The sequence below is a fragment of the Pseudophryne corroboree genome, chromosome 10 (genome assembly GCF_028390025.1).
Source record: "Pseudophryne corroboree isolate aPseCor3 chromosome 10, aPseCor3.hap2, whole genome shotgun sequence".
NCBI lineage: Eukaryota > Metazoa > Chordata > Amphibia > Anura > Myobatrachidae > Pseudophryne > Pseudophryne corroboree.
In genome coordinates, this window is record NC_086453.1 from 287035330 (window position 1) to 287055514 (window position 20185).

A 20185-nucleotide genomic window follows, 5' to 3' on the forward strand; every position below is an offset into this window, starting at 1 on the left:
CCCTCCAACAAACCAGGTTATTAGTACCCGCCCACCAGCCCTCTCGTCGCCAGTGACTGCACTACTGTAAGTGATTCTTTCAGTATTTATCTGTCAATTAACTCTCTTTACCCAAAGAGCTTGTCAAAATACAGATTTATATTGCAGTTACACAGAAAGCTACTCTACAGGGCCACGTTGTAAATGAATACTGTAAATTACCTTTCTGTAGTTGGCCCGTGCATCTTTATAGCGTCTGCTCAGGCTGCTCACTCGGTCGATTACCAGTCGCCAAACTAGATAGTTCTGTAAAGTGCTGGGGGAGATGGAAGAAAGTGTGCAGAGAGTAAGAGATGAAACACAAAGGGGTAAATGTAATATCCTGCGAGATGCAGGCATCGGCGAGATTCTGGCGAGTCAAGACAATGTTTTAAAGTAGCAACGAATCCTGTATAAGGGAAAACCAACCACGGAACCCTATTCGTGCATGTTTTCAAGGTAACCCCAGGAATAAATATTACCACCTATAGATCTATTGTATTAGTCAATTAGCACACCTGTGTGTCAGCTAGATGAACTGGAAAACATGCACTGTTAGGGTCCCACGAGTAACACTAAACTAGACACATAGGGGGGGGGGGGTAAAGAATTAGCTGTGGGGTTTACCCCGGTACTAATTACCAGCAAAAAAAACTGCAGCGTGGGGAAAGCCTATTCAATTAAATTGCCTTTTTCACGCACCTAAAAATTGGGATTCAGGCGCAGAAACCCACCGATTCCGTGTACTGTAAATGGCGGAATCAATGGGGGGTTTTCTCTCGCACGAACCTGATTTTGTCTTTTCTCTGTGGACTTTACTTTGCAGCTCATGGAGCTGTGAGGTTCAGTCCGACTGTGGGAACTTGCACGCAGGGTAATCCCCGCTAACTGGCTTCACCCCGGTGTGGCAATTAACCACATGGTAAACCCTATAGCTAAATTAATCCCCCCCCCTTCCTCCCCCCATAGCATTCTTTGGTAGCAGCAAATGTGCACTACATACTGCTAAAACAGGGGTTCCCAAACACGGTCCTCAAGGCACACTAACAGTCCAGGTTTTAATGATATCCATGCTTGAGCACACATTCTTAGATCAATGTGCACAAACACCTGTGTTTTGATTTTGGTCCTGATTCATCAGGTTTTGATTTTGGTAAGTGTTTGGTTCAGATTCTGTTTTTGGTTCTGTTAAAAATCGATAAAAATCTATAAAAATCGATAATCATTGATAACAATTTTTGCAATCCAAAACCCAAATTTGGATTTAAAATTTGAATTCCCTAGCCGCAAGAAGATCTGAAGTGGGACTTGGTTCTGATTGGATCTCCATGGGAGATCCAGGAACAGGTTTTGGTTCAGTTCAGGTAACAAAAATCGAGTGGATTCGGATTTCTGGAGAACCAAACCGCACATCTCTAGTATGGCTATAATTAAAACCTGGACTATTCGTGTGCCTAGTGACCATAGTTGGGAGGATTCCCTGCCCTAAAACCTTCACTCCTTGTAGGCAATAGATGAGCCTTAATGCTGGCCACACACACTACAATCTGATCGGACCTATGAACAAATTGGGCGGGATGTACTAAGTGGAAAATGCGGTAAACTCCCTGTTTACCGCATTTTCCTGATGTATTAACCCCCGGCCGGCAGGACAGCGCCGCGGCGGGGTACGCCAGAAGCCTATGGGCTTCTCTCCTGCGGCCGCCCCCGTCACCCCGCGCATGCGTAGACTGACTTCTGGGGCCGAATCCCGGAAGTCAGGCTGCCGCTGCGCATCGTGGAGGACAGCTCTTATCGGAAGAGCTGTCCTCTGCAATGCTGATCGCATATGTTAGTACATATGCGATCAGCATCGTGGCGCAGGGAGGCGATGGGCGGCGATGTACATTAGTACATCCCACCCATTATCCTTGTACATGGAGGGTCCATTTGCACAGATTAGATTGCGATAATCCAATATGACTTGTTTGTACACACTAGCCCTGCCATTTAAAGGTTTAAACCTAACCTGATTGCCACATACCTTAAAGGCTTTAATAGCATCCCTATTACCAGCAATAATATATATATATATATATATATATATATATAAAATTAAGTATTCTGTCCCTGTCACTGTGTCAACCCCACCCTGTGTTCTGTCCCAGTCACTGTCACCTCCACCCCCCCACCTTTCTTCTTTCCAAGTTGCTGTGTCAAACCCCCCCCCCCCCCATTCTCTCCCAGCCACTGTGCCCCCCTCCCCTGGAATCCCTGCAGCCAGTTCAATGCTGCTTCACAGTAGACCTGTCACCTGAGTGCAGCAGCTGTAGCTCCATCTGATTCTTTGGGATGCGAGGGTCTTCTACCGCTGGGCTCCTGCTACTACCGCCGGGCTCCTGCTGATGTGCAGGTACCAGTGCCTCACCCTGCCCCCACCATGCTGCTCCTGTAAGTCTCAGGCACTGTGCAGTAGCAATCCCCCGCAGTGCAAACTGCTCCCTTCCTCTCCCATCCCGCCGTGACGCTAATTTCTTCTGGGCCTCCTGCACCACCCACACACTAACATCCACGGCAGCTTCCCTGACGGAGCTCCAGCTCACGGGAGGACAGGCTGTGGTGCGGTTGCGGCGATGGGTCGAGTGGGGACGGACAGTGATGCGGAGATGGGGGGTAATTCCAAGTTGATCGCAGCAGGATTTTTGATAGCAATTGGGCAAAACCATGTGCACTGCAGGTGTGGCAGATATAACATTTGCAGAGAGAGTTAGATTTGGGTGGGTTATTTTATTTCTGTGCAGGGTAAATACTGGCTGCTTTATTTTTACACTGCAAATTAGATTGCATATTGAACTCCCCCCACCCAAATCTATCTCTCTCTGCACATGTTATATCTGCCTCCCCTGCAGTGCATATGGTTTTGCCCAATTGCTAACAAAAATCCTGCTGCGATCAACTTGGAATTACCCCCATGGATCGGTAGGCAGGGGGGGGGTTCTGGGTACTCAGAAACCCCCCCTGCGTGCGCCACACCACTGATATATATATACACTTTTAAATGTTAGTTATGAAGCTATTTCAATGAATACTGTATTTTTGTTTATACATATTAGTTACATTTTTGTTGACATTAAACATGCAGTAAATATAAGAGTGGCAGTTTGTCAAAGCCACCAATCATTGGTGGTTTAAAACATCAACAGGCTAAACAGACTCAATGCTAAACAAACCCGGGTTTAGACGGGCATACAGAAAATTAGTCAACATGCATCCGACTGAGAATCAGCCGCTTTGTCCCGATTATACTATGAATTAAGTGGATTTACCCCAAAATAATGGCAATTACTACAGTATATGGGACATATTCAATTGGGCGCGAGGTTTGGCATGTAAAAAATTGCGTGGATCTTACGTGCAATTTTGGATTACCGCGTAGATGTGTGCTCCCAATACCAGTGGCATCCAATTAAAAAAATGCCCCCCTACATGAAGAAGGAAGCCAGCCAGACAAGGTAAGCGAAGTGTAGTGTGTGCGGGGAGGGGGGTGTAGAGAAGTGATGGTAGTGTAGTGTAATGTTTGTGGAGGTGCAGGGTAGCGGCATAGAGGGTGTAAAGGGGGTAGTATGTAGCTGTCCAATGCCTGGCAGGACCCTGGACATTCTCTCTCTGTGACGCTGATAAAGAGAACCGGAGGAGGCAGCACTGCGGAGGTGAGTAATTAATGACTAATTAACCTAATTGAAAACTTCCAACTGCTTAATTAGTCATTAGAGGGGGTGCCGCAGGGGCTCCAGGGCAATTCCCAACCATTTTTCCTACAAATATGTACTGTACTTTTGGAAAAACTGGTTGTGCTCTGGGGCTACGGAGAAAAAACTCCCCGCCTCTCAGAAATGTAAAAACCTGCACCCAATTGAATAGCAAAAATATCGCACCTGCGGGAAAAAGTATTTTTTCTATTCTCGCACATAGGGGCTAATTCAGACTGGATCATTGCAGCAGCAGCGATCGCAGTCTGAATTTTTTGTAGATTGTGCCGGGAGCATAATAAAAAGAATTAATAGAGGCGCTCATAAATTCCACACTCCATGTATTCACAGATTCAAAGAACAACCAAAGAATCAATTAAATATAAAAAGAGGGTATACAGTTTTTATTTTTCACAATAATTGATAAAAAACCTTCTGGTGTAGATAATTATTAATAGTAGCTATCGTAATTACCACATACATATGTTTATAGATATAAAATTGCATAGGTTATCTATGCTTTAATCAATTATATGTATAACATTCAAATTTCCACTGAACTAAAATAAATTAAAATAAATTAAAGTTCCAGGTAATGTCCCAGTGACTGCACGTTTTGGGTGTGCACTTCAATCAGAATTATTGTATAAATGACGGTGTGGAATTTAAGGTATTACCTCTCCAGAGGGGCTGGTGAACCCGAGCGTCCCCGGGTGAGTCCAAATTTTGCCCTGTAGATAATACAGCTGGAGGGTGCGTGAGATGAATAAACGTCTCCACTTGCTGCAGATTTTGGCTCAGTTACCTGATGTTCCAATGTAAGCCGTGCAGGCAGGAGCATACGGCAAACGGAAAGCCAATCTGGTGTAAGCCGTCCACAAAGATCAAGCAGCACTGTGATATTTCTTTCGGACTGCCTGGACGTGCACCGTCCGCCGACAGTCAGCAGTGTAGAAAGATGGTGAGGCCAATTTTAGCCGCCGTGCAGATCCCACAGTTGGATTATCTTCAAAAAGAGTAGTCACCTCTTTCTGCCGCTGATAGAATACAGGCAGGGGGATCTGCGTGCCAAAGGTACCTGGATAGGTGTTCAGTGGAAAAGACGTGGGGGAGGAGTCCTGACGCGTTTCGTCACGTGACCCGTGACTTTCTCAAAGATGACTCCTACTACAAAGTGCATAGTATTTAAAGGGCTCTTAATTGGGCCCATACATGTGGATTTAATCAATTTAATAATACACAGATGGTTACACACAACTAGTACTTGATTCTCTGGTTGTTAAAAGACACCTGTATCTTAGGTCATCTATACCAAATATAGTATGCTAATATAAAACATAATTTTGTACACATAGAATAAAATAAATACAGATAAGAATAAAAAAGAAAAAAGAAAAAAATTAAATAAAAAGCAATGGCGGAGTTAACTAAAAAATAAATTGTCATAGGCACTTAACAAAGTAAAATTGAGACCAATAAATTTAAATCCAAAACAAAAAAACACAGAGAAATAATACGATATCTGTCCTAGCTATATTAATCAATGCACGATGTGAGTGCTAGGATTTACACATATATTAGAGTCCTGGCTCCTTATATATACACCAAGATTTAGTTATCTCTAATAACATTCCAGATATGAACTATATATAGTAAATTATGGATAAATGAAGAGATAGTTGTTCCTAAATATATCATTAGCAATTATTAACCTATCATATCTCTAAATTATTAGTCCATAACTATTGTAGTCATATCTTGAATTGAAGTACCACAATAATCAGCATTAAAAAGACCATCAGAGGTGATACTTCCTACCGAATCAATACTTTTAAGACCTGCAAAAAATAAAAAATAAAAAAAAGAGATACCAGGGAGACCATGATCAATGAATACACACAGTGTGCATAAGGACACTAAGACTACAATATCAACAGAGCTATATGACCCCTATTATGGTTACATAGGCACAAAGCACAACCAACTTTTGATTGTATTCATATAGCCTGAAATTACTATAACTAAATGGGTGGGACATGTTATTAATCTATCTCGATACACTCATTGAGACCACCTGGAACAAGTGACCTCAATTTGTGTATCCAGAAGTTCTCTCTATGGCAGAGCCTGCCAAATCTGTCTCCCCCTCTACAGGTGGGGCTAATGGTCTCAATGCCTATTACTTTAATGCCTTTAGGATCTCTATTGTGAGAATATAGAAAATGCTTAGAGACCCCATGATTCACAAAACCTTTTATAATGTTTCGTCTGTGTTCTAAAAACCGAACTTTTAGCTTCCGTGTCGTTCTCCCTATATATTTAAGCCCGCAAGGGCAAATTAACATATAAATAGTGTATTCACTATTGCAATTAATAAATGATTTTATTGCAAATTCTTCTTTCTGAGAAGATTCAAAAAAATGTGAATTATTCTGAATATATAGACATGTGGTGCAATTTCTTGCACCACATCTATAACAACCATTGGGTCTACTTATAAGCCAGGGGACTGACGAATTTTCTAACTTCTTATCCGTCGTTCTCTTATCAATAAAGAGACTCGGGGCGAGATGATGTCTCAAATTTTCTGATTTTTTAAATATAACAGACGGAAAAGGACCTATAATTGGTTTGAGAATCTTATCTGTCAATAAAATGGGGAAGTTGTTAGACAAAACCTTTTTGATTTTTCCTGAAGCACTGTTATATTTAGAGAAAAAATGCGGTATATCCTCTTTAAAGGATACATTCTCTGTCTTATAACTAAGAAGCTGTGCCCGATCTAATTTATTGTTTTTTTCTAACGCAGAATTAACTAGATCTGCAGGATAACCTCTATCTTTAAGTGCATTCATAAGTTCAAAAGCTTGTGCATCAAAATCTTCCTGTTTACTGCAATTGCGTCGTAATCGGCGTAGTTGTCCTGATGGAATGTTTCTCATCCAGGGTTTAAAGTGCATACTTTCAAAGTGAAGAAAGTTATAGTTGTCCACTTCTTTTCTGAAAGTCTTGGTCACTATATTCTCTTCCAATATAGAAAGAGTGATATCGAGAAAGGAAATGGACCTTCTATCTGTTGTGCCAGTGAACTGTAAATTAAACTCGTTATTATTTAGAAGTGAAGTGAGATTAGTGCAGAGTGAATAATCCCCATCAAAAATGAAAAATAAATCATCTATGTAACGGCCATAGAAGACGAGGTCCGCACCCAAGTTCCTCCCCCACACATGGGCGTCTTCAAAGGCGCCCATGTATAGGTTGGCGAAACTGGGCGCGAACCTCGTCCCCATGGCCGTCCCCAGTGTCTGTAAATAATAAGTGTTATCAAAGAAAAAATAATTGTGCGATAAAATAAACGATATTGAATCTACAATGAATTTTTGCAATTTTTCCGATAAAAACTCGGATTTCTTCAAATATTGTTCAATAATGGCTACCCCATTGATATGGGGAATGTTTGAATAAAGTGCACTGACATCACAAGTGACAAAAAAATATGTATCTTTCCATTTAATTTCAGAAATTGAATTTAAAAAAGAAGTGGTGTCTTTTATGTGAGAACGTAGTGAAGTAGCTAGTGGTTGCAAAAAAAAATCAACAAAATGTGATAAATTAGCTGTGAGGGACCCAACACCAGAAATAATGGGTCGACCCGGGGGTGTAGTAAGTGATTTATGAATTTTTGGAAGGTGATAATATGTGGGAGTGATGGGATGTGAAGGAATCAAATAATTCATTTCCTCTCTCGTCACAACTCCATCATTAAATGCATCCTGTACCAACATGGTGAGAGAATTCAGATAGACCTTAGTGGGATTCCCCATCAATTTAGTGTAAAAGTTGGTGTCACCCAACTGTCTTTTTGCCTCTAAAAGGTAATCAGCTGTATCCTGAATAACGATACCCCCTCCCTTGTCAGCTGGCTTAATAACAAGGGAGGGGTCTCTCATTAATTTCTGTAAAGACTTTCTTTCTCTTATATGTAAATTCTGTTTGTATTTAACAATTTTTGCCTCCCTGGAACATAAGGCATCAAAATCATCTAAGGTCTTTTTATAGAATATGTCTATCTGGGGGCTCTTAGAGTGCAGTGGAAAGAATTGAGACCTATTTTTGAATTTATTATGTCTCTCACCGGATCTAACTGTACTAAATAACGGCGTCAGAGCTGAAGAGACATTGCTCTCTAATTGTAATGACTCAAGTAATTCAATGGCAGTGTAATCTTGATCGTCTAATATAATAGATGAGCCTGTTATTTGCATTTTGTCTAATTTCTTAGAAGCAAAATATCTTTTTCTCGTTAATGAACGAACGTATCTATTCAAATCAACAAATAAATTAAACAAATCTGGAGGTTTAGTCGGGGCAAATTTAAGACCACGACTCAGAAGTTTATGGTCATCCAGACTTAGCTCTGTTGAGGACAAATTATATATGTTGGATTTTTTCAATATTTCAAGTCTCTCTTTTTTTCTCTGCACTCTAGACCCTCCTCGTTGGCCTCTATGCTTGGGTCTCTTCCTCTTTTGGGGGTATTTATACGTAATGCATTGTACCTGTTCTGATGGTAATATGGGGACAGAGCTTTGTCGTTTTGTCCCTGTTGTTCTAAAAAAACTGAGCTATTTTTATATGTTGTTTGTATTGAATTTACAGCATTGGTGTTGAGACGGAAATTTTGTTTCGGCCTCACCACCATTGCTTCCGCTTGATACACATCCTGTGTATTTTGAGATGATCTTTCTCTTTGATAATTATCAGATTGTCGTCTCTGAAAAGAACGTGAATTAGAGCGATTGGTCTGTTGTTGCCTCCAATTTGATCTGCTTTTAGGTCTTCCTCTATAGTTCTGTTTCTTATTATATGTTCGTACCTGATTACTAGTGTAATCATCATTATCTCGTTCAAACTTACGGTTTTTCCCATCTATAATATCCCTCTCAAATACTTCTAGTTTATGGTTTAATTTTTGATCATTATGCTTATATTGTGGGTGTTCTGAATGGGTTAGTAATAACTTTTTAGTTTCCTCTATTTCTTTGGAAATTAAATTAATTTTGTCACTACGGTAGTTTATGAGTAAACCCATCAGGGAAAAAGAGCACCCATCAAGTAGGGTATCCCATTTTTCCTTTAAACTAGGATCATCTATAAAGGATAAAGTTTTAAATATCCTTAATCCTCTAGGGATTTTTTGGCTTTTGACATATTTTTGTAAAGTCACCATATCCCACCAGTGACGTGTCTCAGTCTTTAACAAATCCTCCAATTTATAAAACAAATCATTAAATTCTTTATCTCTGTCTGTTGGTATTGTGGAAGAAATCATGGTCTCACTGGTATCATTGAGTTCCTCCACATACTGCTGTCTCCTTTTGAGACGTTCAGAAAAACAAGTTAACTCCGCCATTTGTTGATTAATAAACAATATAAAAATTTTTTTATGTATAAATAACCAATTACACAATAATTTAAATTCAATTTACACTGGCTGCTGCAAAAACAACGCAAAAAACCATACAAAACAAGTGAGAGAGAACCTCTTTTGCTGCGCCTGTGTTGAACTATAAACTAATCAATCTCAAATGAGATGAACCTGGAACTGATAGTGTGAATATACGTTCGCCGCTATAAGGAGATATGCGGAACTCCTATCGAATTTAGCCCAATAAAAAGAATTAATAGAGGCGCTCATAAATTCCACACTCCATGTATTCACAGATTCAAAGAACAACCAAAGAATCAATTAAATATAAAAAGAGGGTATACAGTTTTTATTTTTCACAATAATTGATAAAAAACCTTCTGGTGTAGATAATTATTAATAGTAGCTATCGTAATTACCACATACATATGTTTATAGATATAAAATTGCATAGGTTATCTATGCTTTAATCAATTATATGTATAACATTCAAATTTCCACTGAACTAAAATAAATTAAAATAAATTAAAGTTCCAGGTAATGTCCCAGTGACTGCACGTTTTGGGTGTGCACTTCAATCAGAATTATTGTATAAATGACGGTGTGGAATTTAAGGTATTACCTCTCCAGAGGGGCTGGTGAACCCGAGCGTCCCCGGGTGAGTCCAAATTTTGCCCTGTAGATAATACAGCTGGAGGGTGCGTGAGATGAATAAACGTCTCCACTTGCTGCAGATTTTGGCTCAGTTACCTGATGTTCCAATGTAAGCCGTGCAGGCAGGAGCATACGGCAAACGGAAAGCCAATCTGGTGTAAGCCGTCCACAAAGATCAAGCAGCACTGTGATATTTCTTTCGGACTGCCTGGACGTGCACCGTCCGCCGACAGTCAGCAGTGTAGAAAGATGGTGAGGCCAATTTTAGCCGCCGTGCAGATCCCACAGTTGGATTATCTTCAAAAAGAGTAGTCACCTCTTACTGCCGCTGATAGAATACAGGCAGGGGGATCTGCGTGCCAAAGGTACCTGGATAGGTGTTCAGTGGAAAAGACGTGGGGGAGGAGTCCTGACGCGTTTCGTCACGTGACCCGTGACTTTCTCAAAGATGACTCCTACTACAAAGTGCATAGTATTTAAAGGGCTCTTAATTGGGCCCATACATGTGGATTTAATCAATTTAATAATACACAGATGGTTACACACAACTAGTACTTGATTCTCTGGTTGTTAAAAGACACCTGTATCTTAGGTCATCTATACCAAATATAGTATGCTAATATAAAACATAATTTTGTACACATAGAATAAAATAAATACAGATAAGAATAAAAAAGAAAAAAGAAAAAAAGAAAAATTAAATAAAAAGCAATGGCGGAGTTAACTAAAAAATTAAATGTGCCGGGAGCATCTCTGGGCTGCAATCGCCTCTGCCTGATTGACAGGCTGAGGCGGGGCGGAAGGGGGCGTGCCAATGGCATTAGAACGCCGTTGGTGGGGCGCGGTCCGGACAACGCAGGCGTGTCCATACCATTGGGTGGGGGGCAGTCCGCGGCGACTGCGTGACGTCACACAGAGCCGCTGCGACCCGGGACGCGGCAGGTAGTGGCTGGCCAGCGCGCAGGAGCTGCGCTGGCAGGGAGCTACTTGCCAGGTGCAAAATCATCGCTGCCACGTATTTCTTTTGCACCTGGGGGGGAAGGGTAGGGCCTGACATGTGGGGCGGACTAGCCCTGTGCTGGGTGTCCCCCCGCATGTCAGTTTAAATGATCGTAGATGTGCTATGTTTAGCAAATCTTCGATCAGATCTGAATTACCCCCATAATTCAATATGCCCCTATATGTGTTCCATACTGACACAACCAGGTTAGAAAGGCTTTAAGGTTTGGTAGGCAAAACTTTCCTCTCTTTCCAAAAAAAATACACACACAAAGTGAAATCTGTGTATCTCTGTGGGTCCTATCCATTGCAACATCATTAAATATGACCCTGTTTTCTCCCTCCGATCATTCATGTTGCGTTTCCCAGCGCAGTTCTGGTTTATGTCACTGGAGATCTTATCACAATTATTTTCTAGGCTCTGACTGCCCCGCTGTTTCAGATGAACAAGATTAGTGAAAATCTGATTTTCTAACTGGTTTTCATTGTGGAGCACCCAAATGGAGGCAAGCAAGAGAACCCCAAATATAGGTTAACTCGTGAGATAATAATGAAGGGGCCCCTTTGACATAATATATACACTAAATGTTATTAATATCTCAAGTGACATAAAAGTCATAATACAGTGCAGACAGTGGACGGGGACATTGGATTACAAGCACAAACACTTATGAAGAGGAAAAATAAGTTGTTATGGAGAATAATAAAGCTGTGAATTTAATGGGAAGAAAGAACAATAAATAAACTAATTCATTAAATAAAGCGGGGATCATGAGTTCGGACATATAATACGTGTAAAGATTCTTTCATTAGCAGCAGCTAAAAAAAATACAAATGTTAAATAAAGTTTAGAGATTATCAAAACAGTCAGTGTTAGGTATAATTTCTTTTAATTAGTTATAGCAATTAACTCTGTTATACCATTCATTCCTGAGCAGGAATAGAGATTTACGGGTGTTAACTTATAGATTGATAGAAAAAAGGTCGCCAGTCAATAGGTCGACAGGTTCAAAAGCCTAATCCTATGTCTCCCCCTAGTGCCTAACCCTAATCATCTCCTCCGGTAGCCTAACCCTACCCCTAGTGCCTAACCCTAATCATCTCCTCTGGCAGCCTAACCCTCCCCATAGTGCCTAACCCTAATCATCTCCTCCAGCAGCCTAACCCTCCCCCTAGTGCCTAACCCTAATCATCTCCTCCAGCAGCCTAACCCTCCCCCTAGTGCCTAACCCTAATCATCTCCTCCTGCAGCCTAACCCTCCCTCTAGTGCCTAACCCTAATCATCTCCTCCGGCAGCCTATCCCTCCCCCTAGTGCCTAACCCTAATCATCTCCTCCGGCAGCCTCACTCTCCCCCTAGTGTCTAACCCTAATCATCTCCTTTGGCAGCCTAACCATTCTCCTAGTGCCTAACCCTAATCATCTCCTCTGGCAGCCTAACCCTCCCCCGAGTGCCTAACCCTAATCATCTCCTCCAGCAGCCTAACCCTCCATCTAGTGCCTAACCCTAATCAACTCCGCCGACAGCCTAACCCTCCCCCTAGTGCCTAACCCTCCCCCTAGTGACTAACCCTAATCATCTCCTCCTGCAGCCTAACCCTCCCTCTAGTGCTTAACCCTAATCATCTCCTCTGGCAGCCTATCCCTCCCCCTAGTGCCTAACCCTAATCATCTCCTCCGGCAGCCTCACTCACCCCCTAGTGCCTAACCCTAATCATCTCCTCTGGCAGCCTAACCATTCTCCTAGTGCCTAACCCTAATTATCTCCTCTGGCAGCCTAACCCTCCCCGAGTGCCTAACCTTAATCATCTCCTCCAGCAGCCTAACCCTCCCCCTAGTGCCTAACCCTAATCATCTCCTCCGACAGCCTAACCCTCCCCCTAGTGCCTAACCCTAATTATCTCCTCTGGCAGCCTAACCCTCCCCATAGTGCCTAACCCTAATCATCTCCTTCAGCAGCCTAACCCTCCCCCTAGTGCCTAACCCTAATCAACTCCTCCTGCAGCCCAACCCTCCCCCTAGTGCCTAACCCTAATCATCTCCTCTGGCAGCCTAACCTTCCCCCTAGTGCCTAAACCTAAGCATCTCCTCCAGCAGCCTATCCCTCCCCCTAGTGCCTAACCCTAATCATCTCCCCCGGCAGCCTAACCCCCCCCCCCCTCCTAGTGCCTAAACCTAATCATCTCCGACAACTTAACCCTCCCCCTAGTGCCTAACCCTAATCATCTCCGGCAGCCTAACCCTTCCCCTAGTGGCTAACCCTAATCATCTCCGGCAGCCTAACCCTTCTCCTAGTGGCTAACCCTAATCATCTCCTCTGGCAGCCTTCCCCTCCCCCTAGTGCCTAACCCTAATCATCTTTTCCAGGAGCCTAATCCTCCCCGTAGTGCCTAACCCTAATCATCTCCTCCAGCAGCCTATCCCTCCCCCTAGTGCCTAACCCTAATCATCTCCTCCGGCAGCCTCACTCTCCCCCTAGTGCCTAACCCTAATCATCTCCTCTGGCAGCCTAACCCTCCCCCGAGTGCCTAACCCTAATCATCTCCAGCAGCCTAACCCTCCCCCTAGTGCCTAACCCTAATCATCTCCTCCGACAGCCTAACCCTCCCCCTAGTGTCTAACCCTAATTATCTCCTTTGGCACCCTAACCCTCCCCCTAGTGCCTAACCTAATCATCTCCTCCAGCAGCCTAACCCTCCCCCTAGTGCCTAACCCTAATCAACTCTTCCTGCAGCCCAACCCTCCCCCTAGTGCCTAACCCTAATCATCTCCTCTGGCAGCCTAACCTTCCCCCTAGTGCCTAACCCTAAGCATCTCCTCCGGCAGCCTATCCCTCCCCCTAGTGCCTAACCCTAATCATCTCCCCCGGCAGCCTAACCCCCCCCCCCCTCCCCTAGTGCCTAAACCTAATCATCTCCTCCGGCAGCCTAACCTTCCCCCTAGTGTAATCATCTCCGGCAACCTAACCCTCCCCCTAGTGCCTAACCCTAATCATCTCCGGCAGCCTAACCCTTCTCCTAGTGGCTAACCCTAATCATCTCCTCTGGCAGCCTTCCCCTCCCCCTAGTGCCTAACCCTAATCATCTTTTCCAGGAGCCTAACCCTCCCCGTAGTGCCTAACCCTAATCATCTACTCCAGGAGCCTAACCCTCCCCCTAGTGCCTAACCGTAATCATCTCCTCTGGCAGCATAACCCTCCCCTAGTGCCTAACCCTAATCATCTCCTCTGGCAGCCTAACCCTCCCCATAGTGCCTAACCCTAATCATCTCCTCCAGCAGCCTAACCCTAGCCCTAGTGCCTAACCCTAATCATCTACTTCGGCAGCCTAACCCTCCCATAGTGCCTAACCCTAATCATCTCCTCTGGCAGCCTAACCCTTCTCCTAGTGCCTAACCCTAACCATCTCCTCCGGCTACCTAACCCTCCACCTAGTGCCTAACCCTAATCATCTACTCCGGCAGCCTAACCCTCCCCCTAGTGCCTAACCCTAATCATCTACTCCAGGAGCCTAACGCTCCCCCTAGTGTCTAACCCTAATCATCTCCTCTGGCAGCCTAACCCTCCCCTAGTGCCTAACCTTAATTATCTCCTCTGGCATCCTAACCTTCCCCCTAGTGCCTAACCCTAATCATCTCCTCTGGCAGCCTAACCATCCCTTAGTGACTAACCCTAATCATCTCCTTTGGCAGCCTAACCCTTCTCCTAGTGCCTAACCCTAACCATCTCCTCTGGCTACCTAACCCTCCACCTAGTGCCTAACCCTAATCATCTCCGGCAGCCTAACCCTTCTCCTAGTGGCTAACCCTAATCATCTCCTCTGGCAGCCTTACCCTCCCCCTAGTGCCTAACCCTAATCATCTTTTCCAGGAGCCTAACCCTCCCCATAGTGCCTAACCCTAATCATCTACTCCAGGAGCCTAACCCTCTCCCTAGTGCCTAACCGTAATCATCTCCTCTGGCAGCCTAACCCTCCCCTAGTGCCTAACCCTAATCATCTCCTCTGGCAGCCTAACCCTCCCCTAGTGCCTAACCTTAATTATCTCCTCTGGCATCCTAACCTTCCCCCTAGTGCCTAACCCTAATCATCTCCTCTGGCAGCCTAACCATCCCTTAGTGACTAACCCTAATCATCTCCTTTGGCAGCCTAACCCTTCTCCTAGTGCCTAACCCTAACCATCTCCTCCGGCTACCTAACCCTCCACCTAGTGCCTAACCCTAATCATCTCCGGCAGCCTAACCCTTCTCCTAGTGGCTAACCCTAATCATCTCCTCTGGCAGCCTTCCCCTCCCCCTAGTGCCTAACCCTAATCATCTTTTCCAGGAGCCTAACCCTCCCCGTAGTGCCTAACCCCAATAATCTACTCCAGGAGCCTAACCCTCCCCCTAGTGCCTAACCGTAATCATCTCCTCTGTCAGCCTAACCCTCCCCTAGTGCCTAACCCTAATCATCTCCTCTGGCAGCCTAACCCTCCCCATAGTGCCTAACCCTAACCATCTCCTCCAGCAGCCTAACCCTAGCCCTAGTGCCTAACCCTAATCATCTACTTCGGCAGCCTAACCCTCCCATAGTGCCTAACCCTAATCATCTCTGGCAGCCTAACCCTTCTCCTAGTGGCTAACCCTAATCATCTCCTCTGGCAGCCTTCCCCTCCCCCTAGTGCCTAACCCTAATCATCTTCTCCAGGAGCCTAACCCTCCCCGTAGTGCCTAACTCTAATCATCTACTCCAGGAGCCTAACCCTCTCCCTAGTGCCTAACCCCAATCATCTCCTCCAGCAGCCTAACCTTCCCCCTAGTGTAATCATCTCCGGCAACCTAACCCTCCCCCTAGTGCCTAACCCTAATCATCTCCGGCAGCCTAACCCTTCTCCTAGTGGCTAACCCTAATCATCATCTCTGGCAGCCTCCCCATAGTGCCTAACCCTAATCATCTACTCCAGGAGCCTAACCCTCCCCCTAGTGCCATAACCATAATCATCTCCTCTGGCAGCCTAAGCCTCCCCTAGTGCCTAACCCTAATCATCTCCTCTGGCAGCCTAACCCTCCCCTAGTGCCTAACCCTAATCATCTCCTCTGGCAGCCTAACCCTCCCCCTAGTGCCTAACCCTAATCATCTACTTTAGCAGCCTAACCCTCCCCCTAGTGCCCAACCATAATCATCTCCTCTGGCAGCCTAACCCTTCTCCTAGTGCCTAACCCTAATCATCTCCTCCGGCAGCCTAACCCTCCCCCTAGTGCCTAACCATAATCATCTCCTCTGGCAGCCTAACCCTTCTCCTAGTGCCTAACCCTAACCATCTCCTCCGGCTGCCTATCCCTCACCCTAGTGCCTAACCCTAATCATCTACTCCAGGAGCATAACCCTCCCCCTAGTGCCTAACCCTAATAATCTACTCCAGGAGCCTAACCCTCCCCCTAGTGCCTAACCATAATCATCTCCTCTGGCAGCCTAACCCTTCTCCTAGTGCCTAACCCTAACCATCTCCTCCGGCTGCCTATCCCTCACCCTAGTGCCTAACCCTAATCATCTACTCCAGGAGCATAACCCTCCCCCTAGTGCCTAACCCTAATAATCTACTCCAGGAGCCTAACCCTCCCCCTAGTGCCTAACCCTAATCATCTCCTCCGGCAGCCTAACCCTCCCCTAGTGCCTAACATTAATTATCTCCTCTGGCAGCCTAACCTTCCCCCTAGTGTCTAACCCTAATCATCTCCTCTGGCAGCCTAACCATCCCTTAGTGACTAACCCTAATCATCTCCTTTGGCAGCCTAACACTCCCCCTAGTGCTTAACCTTAATCATCTACTCCAGGAGCCTAACCCTCTCCCTAGTGCCTAACCCTAATCATCTACTCCAGGAGCCTAACCCTCTCCCTAGTGCCTAACCCCAATCATCTCCTCCGACAGCCTAACCCTCCCCCTAGTGCCTAACCCTAATTATCTCCTCTGGCATCCTAACCCTCCCCCTAGTGCCTAACCCTAATCATCTCCTCCAGCAGCCTAACCCTCCCCCTAGTGCCTAACCCTAATCATCTCCTCTGGCAGCCTAACCTTCCCCCTAGTGCCTAAACCTAAGCATCTCCTCCAGCAGCCTATCCCCCCCCCCCTAGTGCCTAAACCTAATCATCTCTGACAACCTAACCCTCCCCCTAGTGCCTAACCCTAATCATCTCCGGCAGCCTAACCCTTCTCCTAATGGCTAACCCTAATCATCTCCGGCAGCCTAACCCTTCTCCTAGTGGCTAACCCTAATCATCTCCTCTGGCAGCCTTCCCCTCCCCCTAGTGCCTAACCCTAATCATCTTTTCCAGGAGCCTAATCCTCCCCGTAGTGCCTAACCCTAATCATCTCCTCCAGCAGCCTATCCCTCCCCCTAGTGCCTAACCCTAATCATCTCCTCCGGCAGCCTCACTCTCCCCCTAGTGCCTAACCCTAATCATCTCCTCTGGCAGCCTAACCCTCCCCCGAGTGCCTAAGCCTAATCATCTCCAGCAGCCTAACCCTCCCCCTAGTGCCTAACCCTGATCATCTCCTCCGACAGCCTAACCCTCCCCCTAGTGCCTAACCCTAATTATCTCCTCTGGCACCCTAACCCTCCCCCTAGTGCCTAACCTAATCATCTCCTCCAGCAGCCTAACCCTCCCCCTAGTGCCTAACCCTAATCAACTCCTCCTGCAGCCCAACCCTCCCCCTAGTGCCTAACCCTAATCATCTCCTCTGGCAGCCTAACCTTCCCCCTAGTGCCTAACCCTAAGCATCTCCTCCGGCAGCCTATCCCTCCCCCTAGTGCCTAACCCTAATCATCTCCCCCGGCAGCCTAACCCCCCCCCCCCCTCCCCTAGTGCCTAAACCTAATCATCTCCTCCGGCAGCCTAACCTTCCCCCTAGTGTAATCATCTCCGGCAACCTAACCCTCCCCCTAGTACCTAACCCTAATCATCTCCGGCAGCCTAACCCTTCTCCTAGTGGCTAACCCTAATCATCTCCTCTGGCAGCCTTCCCCTCCCCCTAGTGCCTAACCCTAATCATCTTTTCCAGGAGCCTAACCCTCCCCGTAGTGCCTAACCCTAATCATCTACTCCAGGAGCCTAACCCTCCCCCTAGTGCCTAACCGTAATCATCTCCTCTGGCAGCCTAACCCTCCCCTAGTGCCTAACCCTAATCATCTCCTCTGGCAGCCTAACCCTCCCCATAGTGCCTAACCCTAATCATCTCCTCCAGCAGCCTAACCCTAGCCCTAGTGCCTAACCCTAATCATCTACTTCGGCAGCCTAACCCTCCCATAGTGCCTAACCCTAATCATCTCCTCTGGCAGCCTAACCCTTCTCCTAGTGCCTAACCCTAACCATCTCCTCCGGCTACCTAACCCTCCACCTAGTGCCTAACCCTAATCATCTACTCCGGCAGCCTAACCCTCCCCCTAGTGCCTAACCCTAATCATCTACTCCAGGAGCCTAACGCTCCCCCTAGTGTCTAACCTAGTGTCTAACCCTAATCATCTCCTCTGGCAGCCTAACCCTCCCCTAGTGCCTAACCTTAATTATCTCCTCTGGCATCCTAACCTTCCCCCTAGTGCCTAACCCTAATCATCTCCTCTGGCAGCCTAACCATCCCTTAGTGACTAACCCTAATCATCTCCATTGGCAGCCTAACCCTTCTCCTAGTGCCTAACCCTAACCATCTCCTCTGGCTACCTAACCCTCCACCTAGTGCCTAACCCTAATCATCTCCGGCAGCCTAACCCTTCTCCTAGTGGCTAACCCTAATCATCTCCTCTGGCAGCCTTACCCTCCCCCTAGTGCCTAACCCTAATCATCTTTTCCAGGAGCCTAACCCTCCCCATAGTGCCTAACCCTAATCATCTACTCCAGGAGCCTAACCCTCTCCCTAGTGCCTAACCGTAATCATCTCCTCTGGCAGCCTAACCCTCCCCTAGTGCCTAACCCTAATCATCTCCTCTGGCAGCCTAACCCTCCCCTAGTGCCTAACCTTAATTATCTCCTCTGGCATCCTAACCTTCCCCCTAGTGCCTAACCCTAATCATCTCCTCTGGCAGCCTAACCATCCCTTAGTGACTAACCCTAATCATCTCCTTTGGCAGCCTAACCCTTCTCCTAGTGCCTAACCCTAACCATCTCCTCCGGCTACCTAACCCTCCACCTAGTGCCTAACCCTAATCATCTCCGGCAGCCTAACCCTTCTCCTAGTGGCTAACCCTAATCATCTCCTCTGGCAGCCTTCCCCTCCCCCTAGTGCCTAACCCTAATCATCTTTTCCAGGAGCCTAACCCTCCCCGTAGTGCCTAACCCTAATAATCTACTCCAGGAGCCTAACCCTCCCCCTAGTGCCTAACCGTAATCATCTCCTCCGGCAGCCTCACTCTCCCCCTAGTGCCTAACCCTAATCATCTCCTCTGGCAGCCTAACCCTCCCCCGAGTGCCTAAGCCTAATCATCTCCAGCAGCCTAACCCTCCCCCTAGTGCCTAACCCTGATCATCTCCTCCGACAGCCTAACCCTCCCCCTAGTGCCTAACCCTAATTATCTCCTCTGGCACCCTAACCCTCCCCCTAGTGCCTAACCTAATCATCTCCTCCAGCAGCCTAACCCTCCCCCTAGTGCCTAACCCTAATCAACTCCTCCTGCAGCCCAACCCTCCCCCTAGTGCCTAACCCTAATCATCTCCTCTGGCAGCCTAACCTTCCCCCTAGTGCCTAACCCTAAGCATCTCCTCCGGCAGCCTATCCCTCCCCCTAGTGCCTAACCCTAATCATCTCCCCCGGCAGCCTAACCCCCCCCCCCCCTCCCCTAGTGCCTAAACCTAATCATCTCCTCCGGCAGCCTAACCTTCCCCCTAGTGTAATCATCTCCGGCAACCTAACCCTCCCCCTAGTACCTAACCCTAATCATCTCCGGCAGCCTAACCCTTCTCCTAGTGGCTAACCCTAATCATCTCCTCTGGCAGCCTTCCCCTCCCCCTAGTGCCTAACCCTAATCATCTTTTCCAGGAGCCTAACCCTCCCCGTAGTGCCTAACCCTAATCATCTACTCCAGGAGCCTAACCCTCCCCCTAGTGCCTAACCGTAATCATCTCCTCTGGCAGCCTAACCCTCCCCTAGTGCCTAACCCTAATCATCTCCTCTGGCAGCCTAACCCTCCCCATAGTGCCTAACCCTAATCATCTCCTCCAGCAGCCTAACCCTAGCCCTAGTGCCTAACCCTAATCATCTACTTCGGCAGCCTAACCCTCCCATAGTGCCTAACCCTAATCATCTCCTCTGGCAGCCTAACCCTTCTCCTAGTGCCTAACCCTAACCATCTCCTCCGGCTACCTAACCCTCCACCTAGTGCCTAACCCTA

General features: G+C 46.4%; 1 protein-coding gene across 2 annotated transcripts in view; it reads right to left on the reverse strand.

Annotated features, from left to right (window-relative positions):
• MMEL1 (membrane metalloendopeptidase like 1) overlaps nucleotides 1-20185 on the reverse strand; it is a 536727-nt gene that overhangs the window by 63518 nt on the left and 453024 nt on the right. For both annotated transcript variants that reach the window (XM_063943337.1, XM_063943336.1), the window contains exon 12: nucleotides 202-295. In XM_063943337.1, coding sequence (XP_063799407.1) covers nucleotides 202-295 — 94 coding nt within the window. The remainder of the gene's footprint in view (nucleotides 1-201; nucleotides 296-20185) is intronic.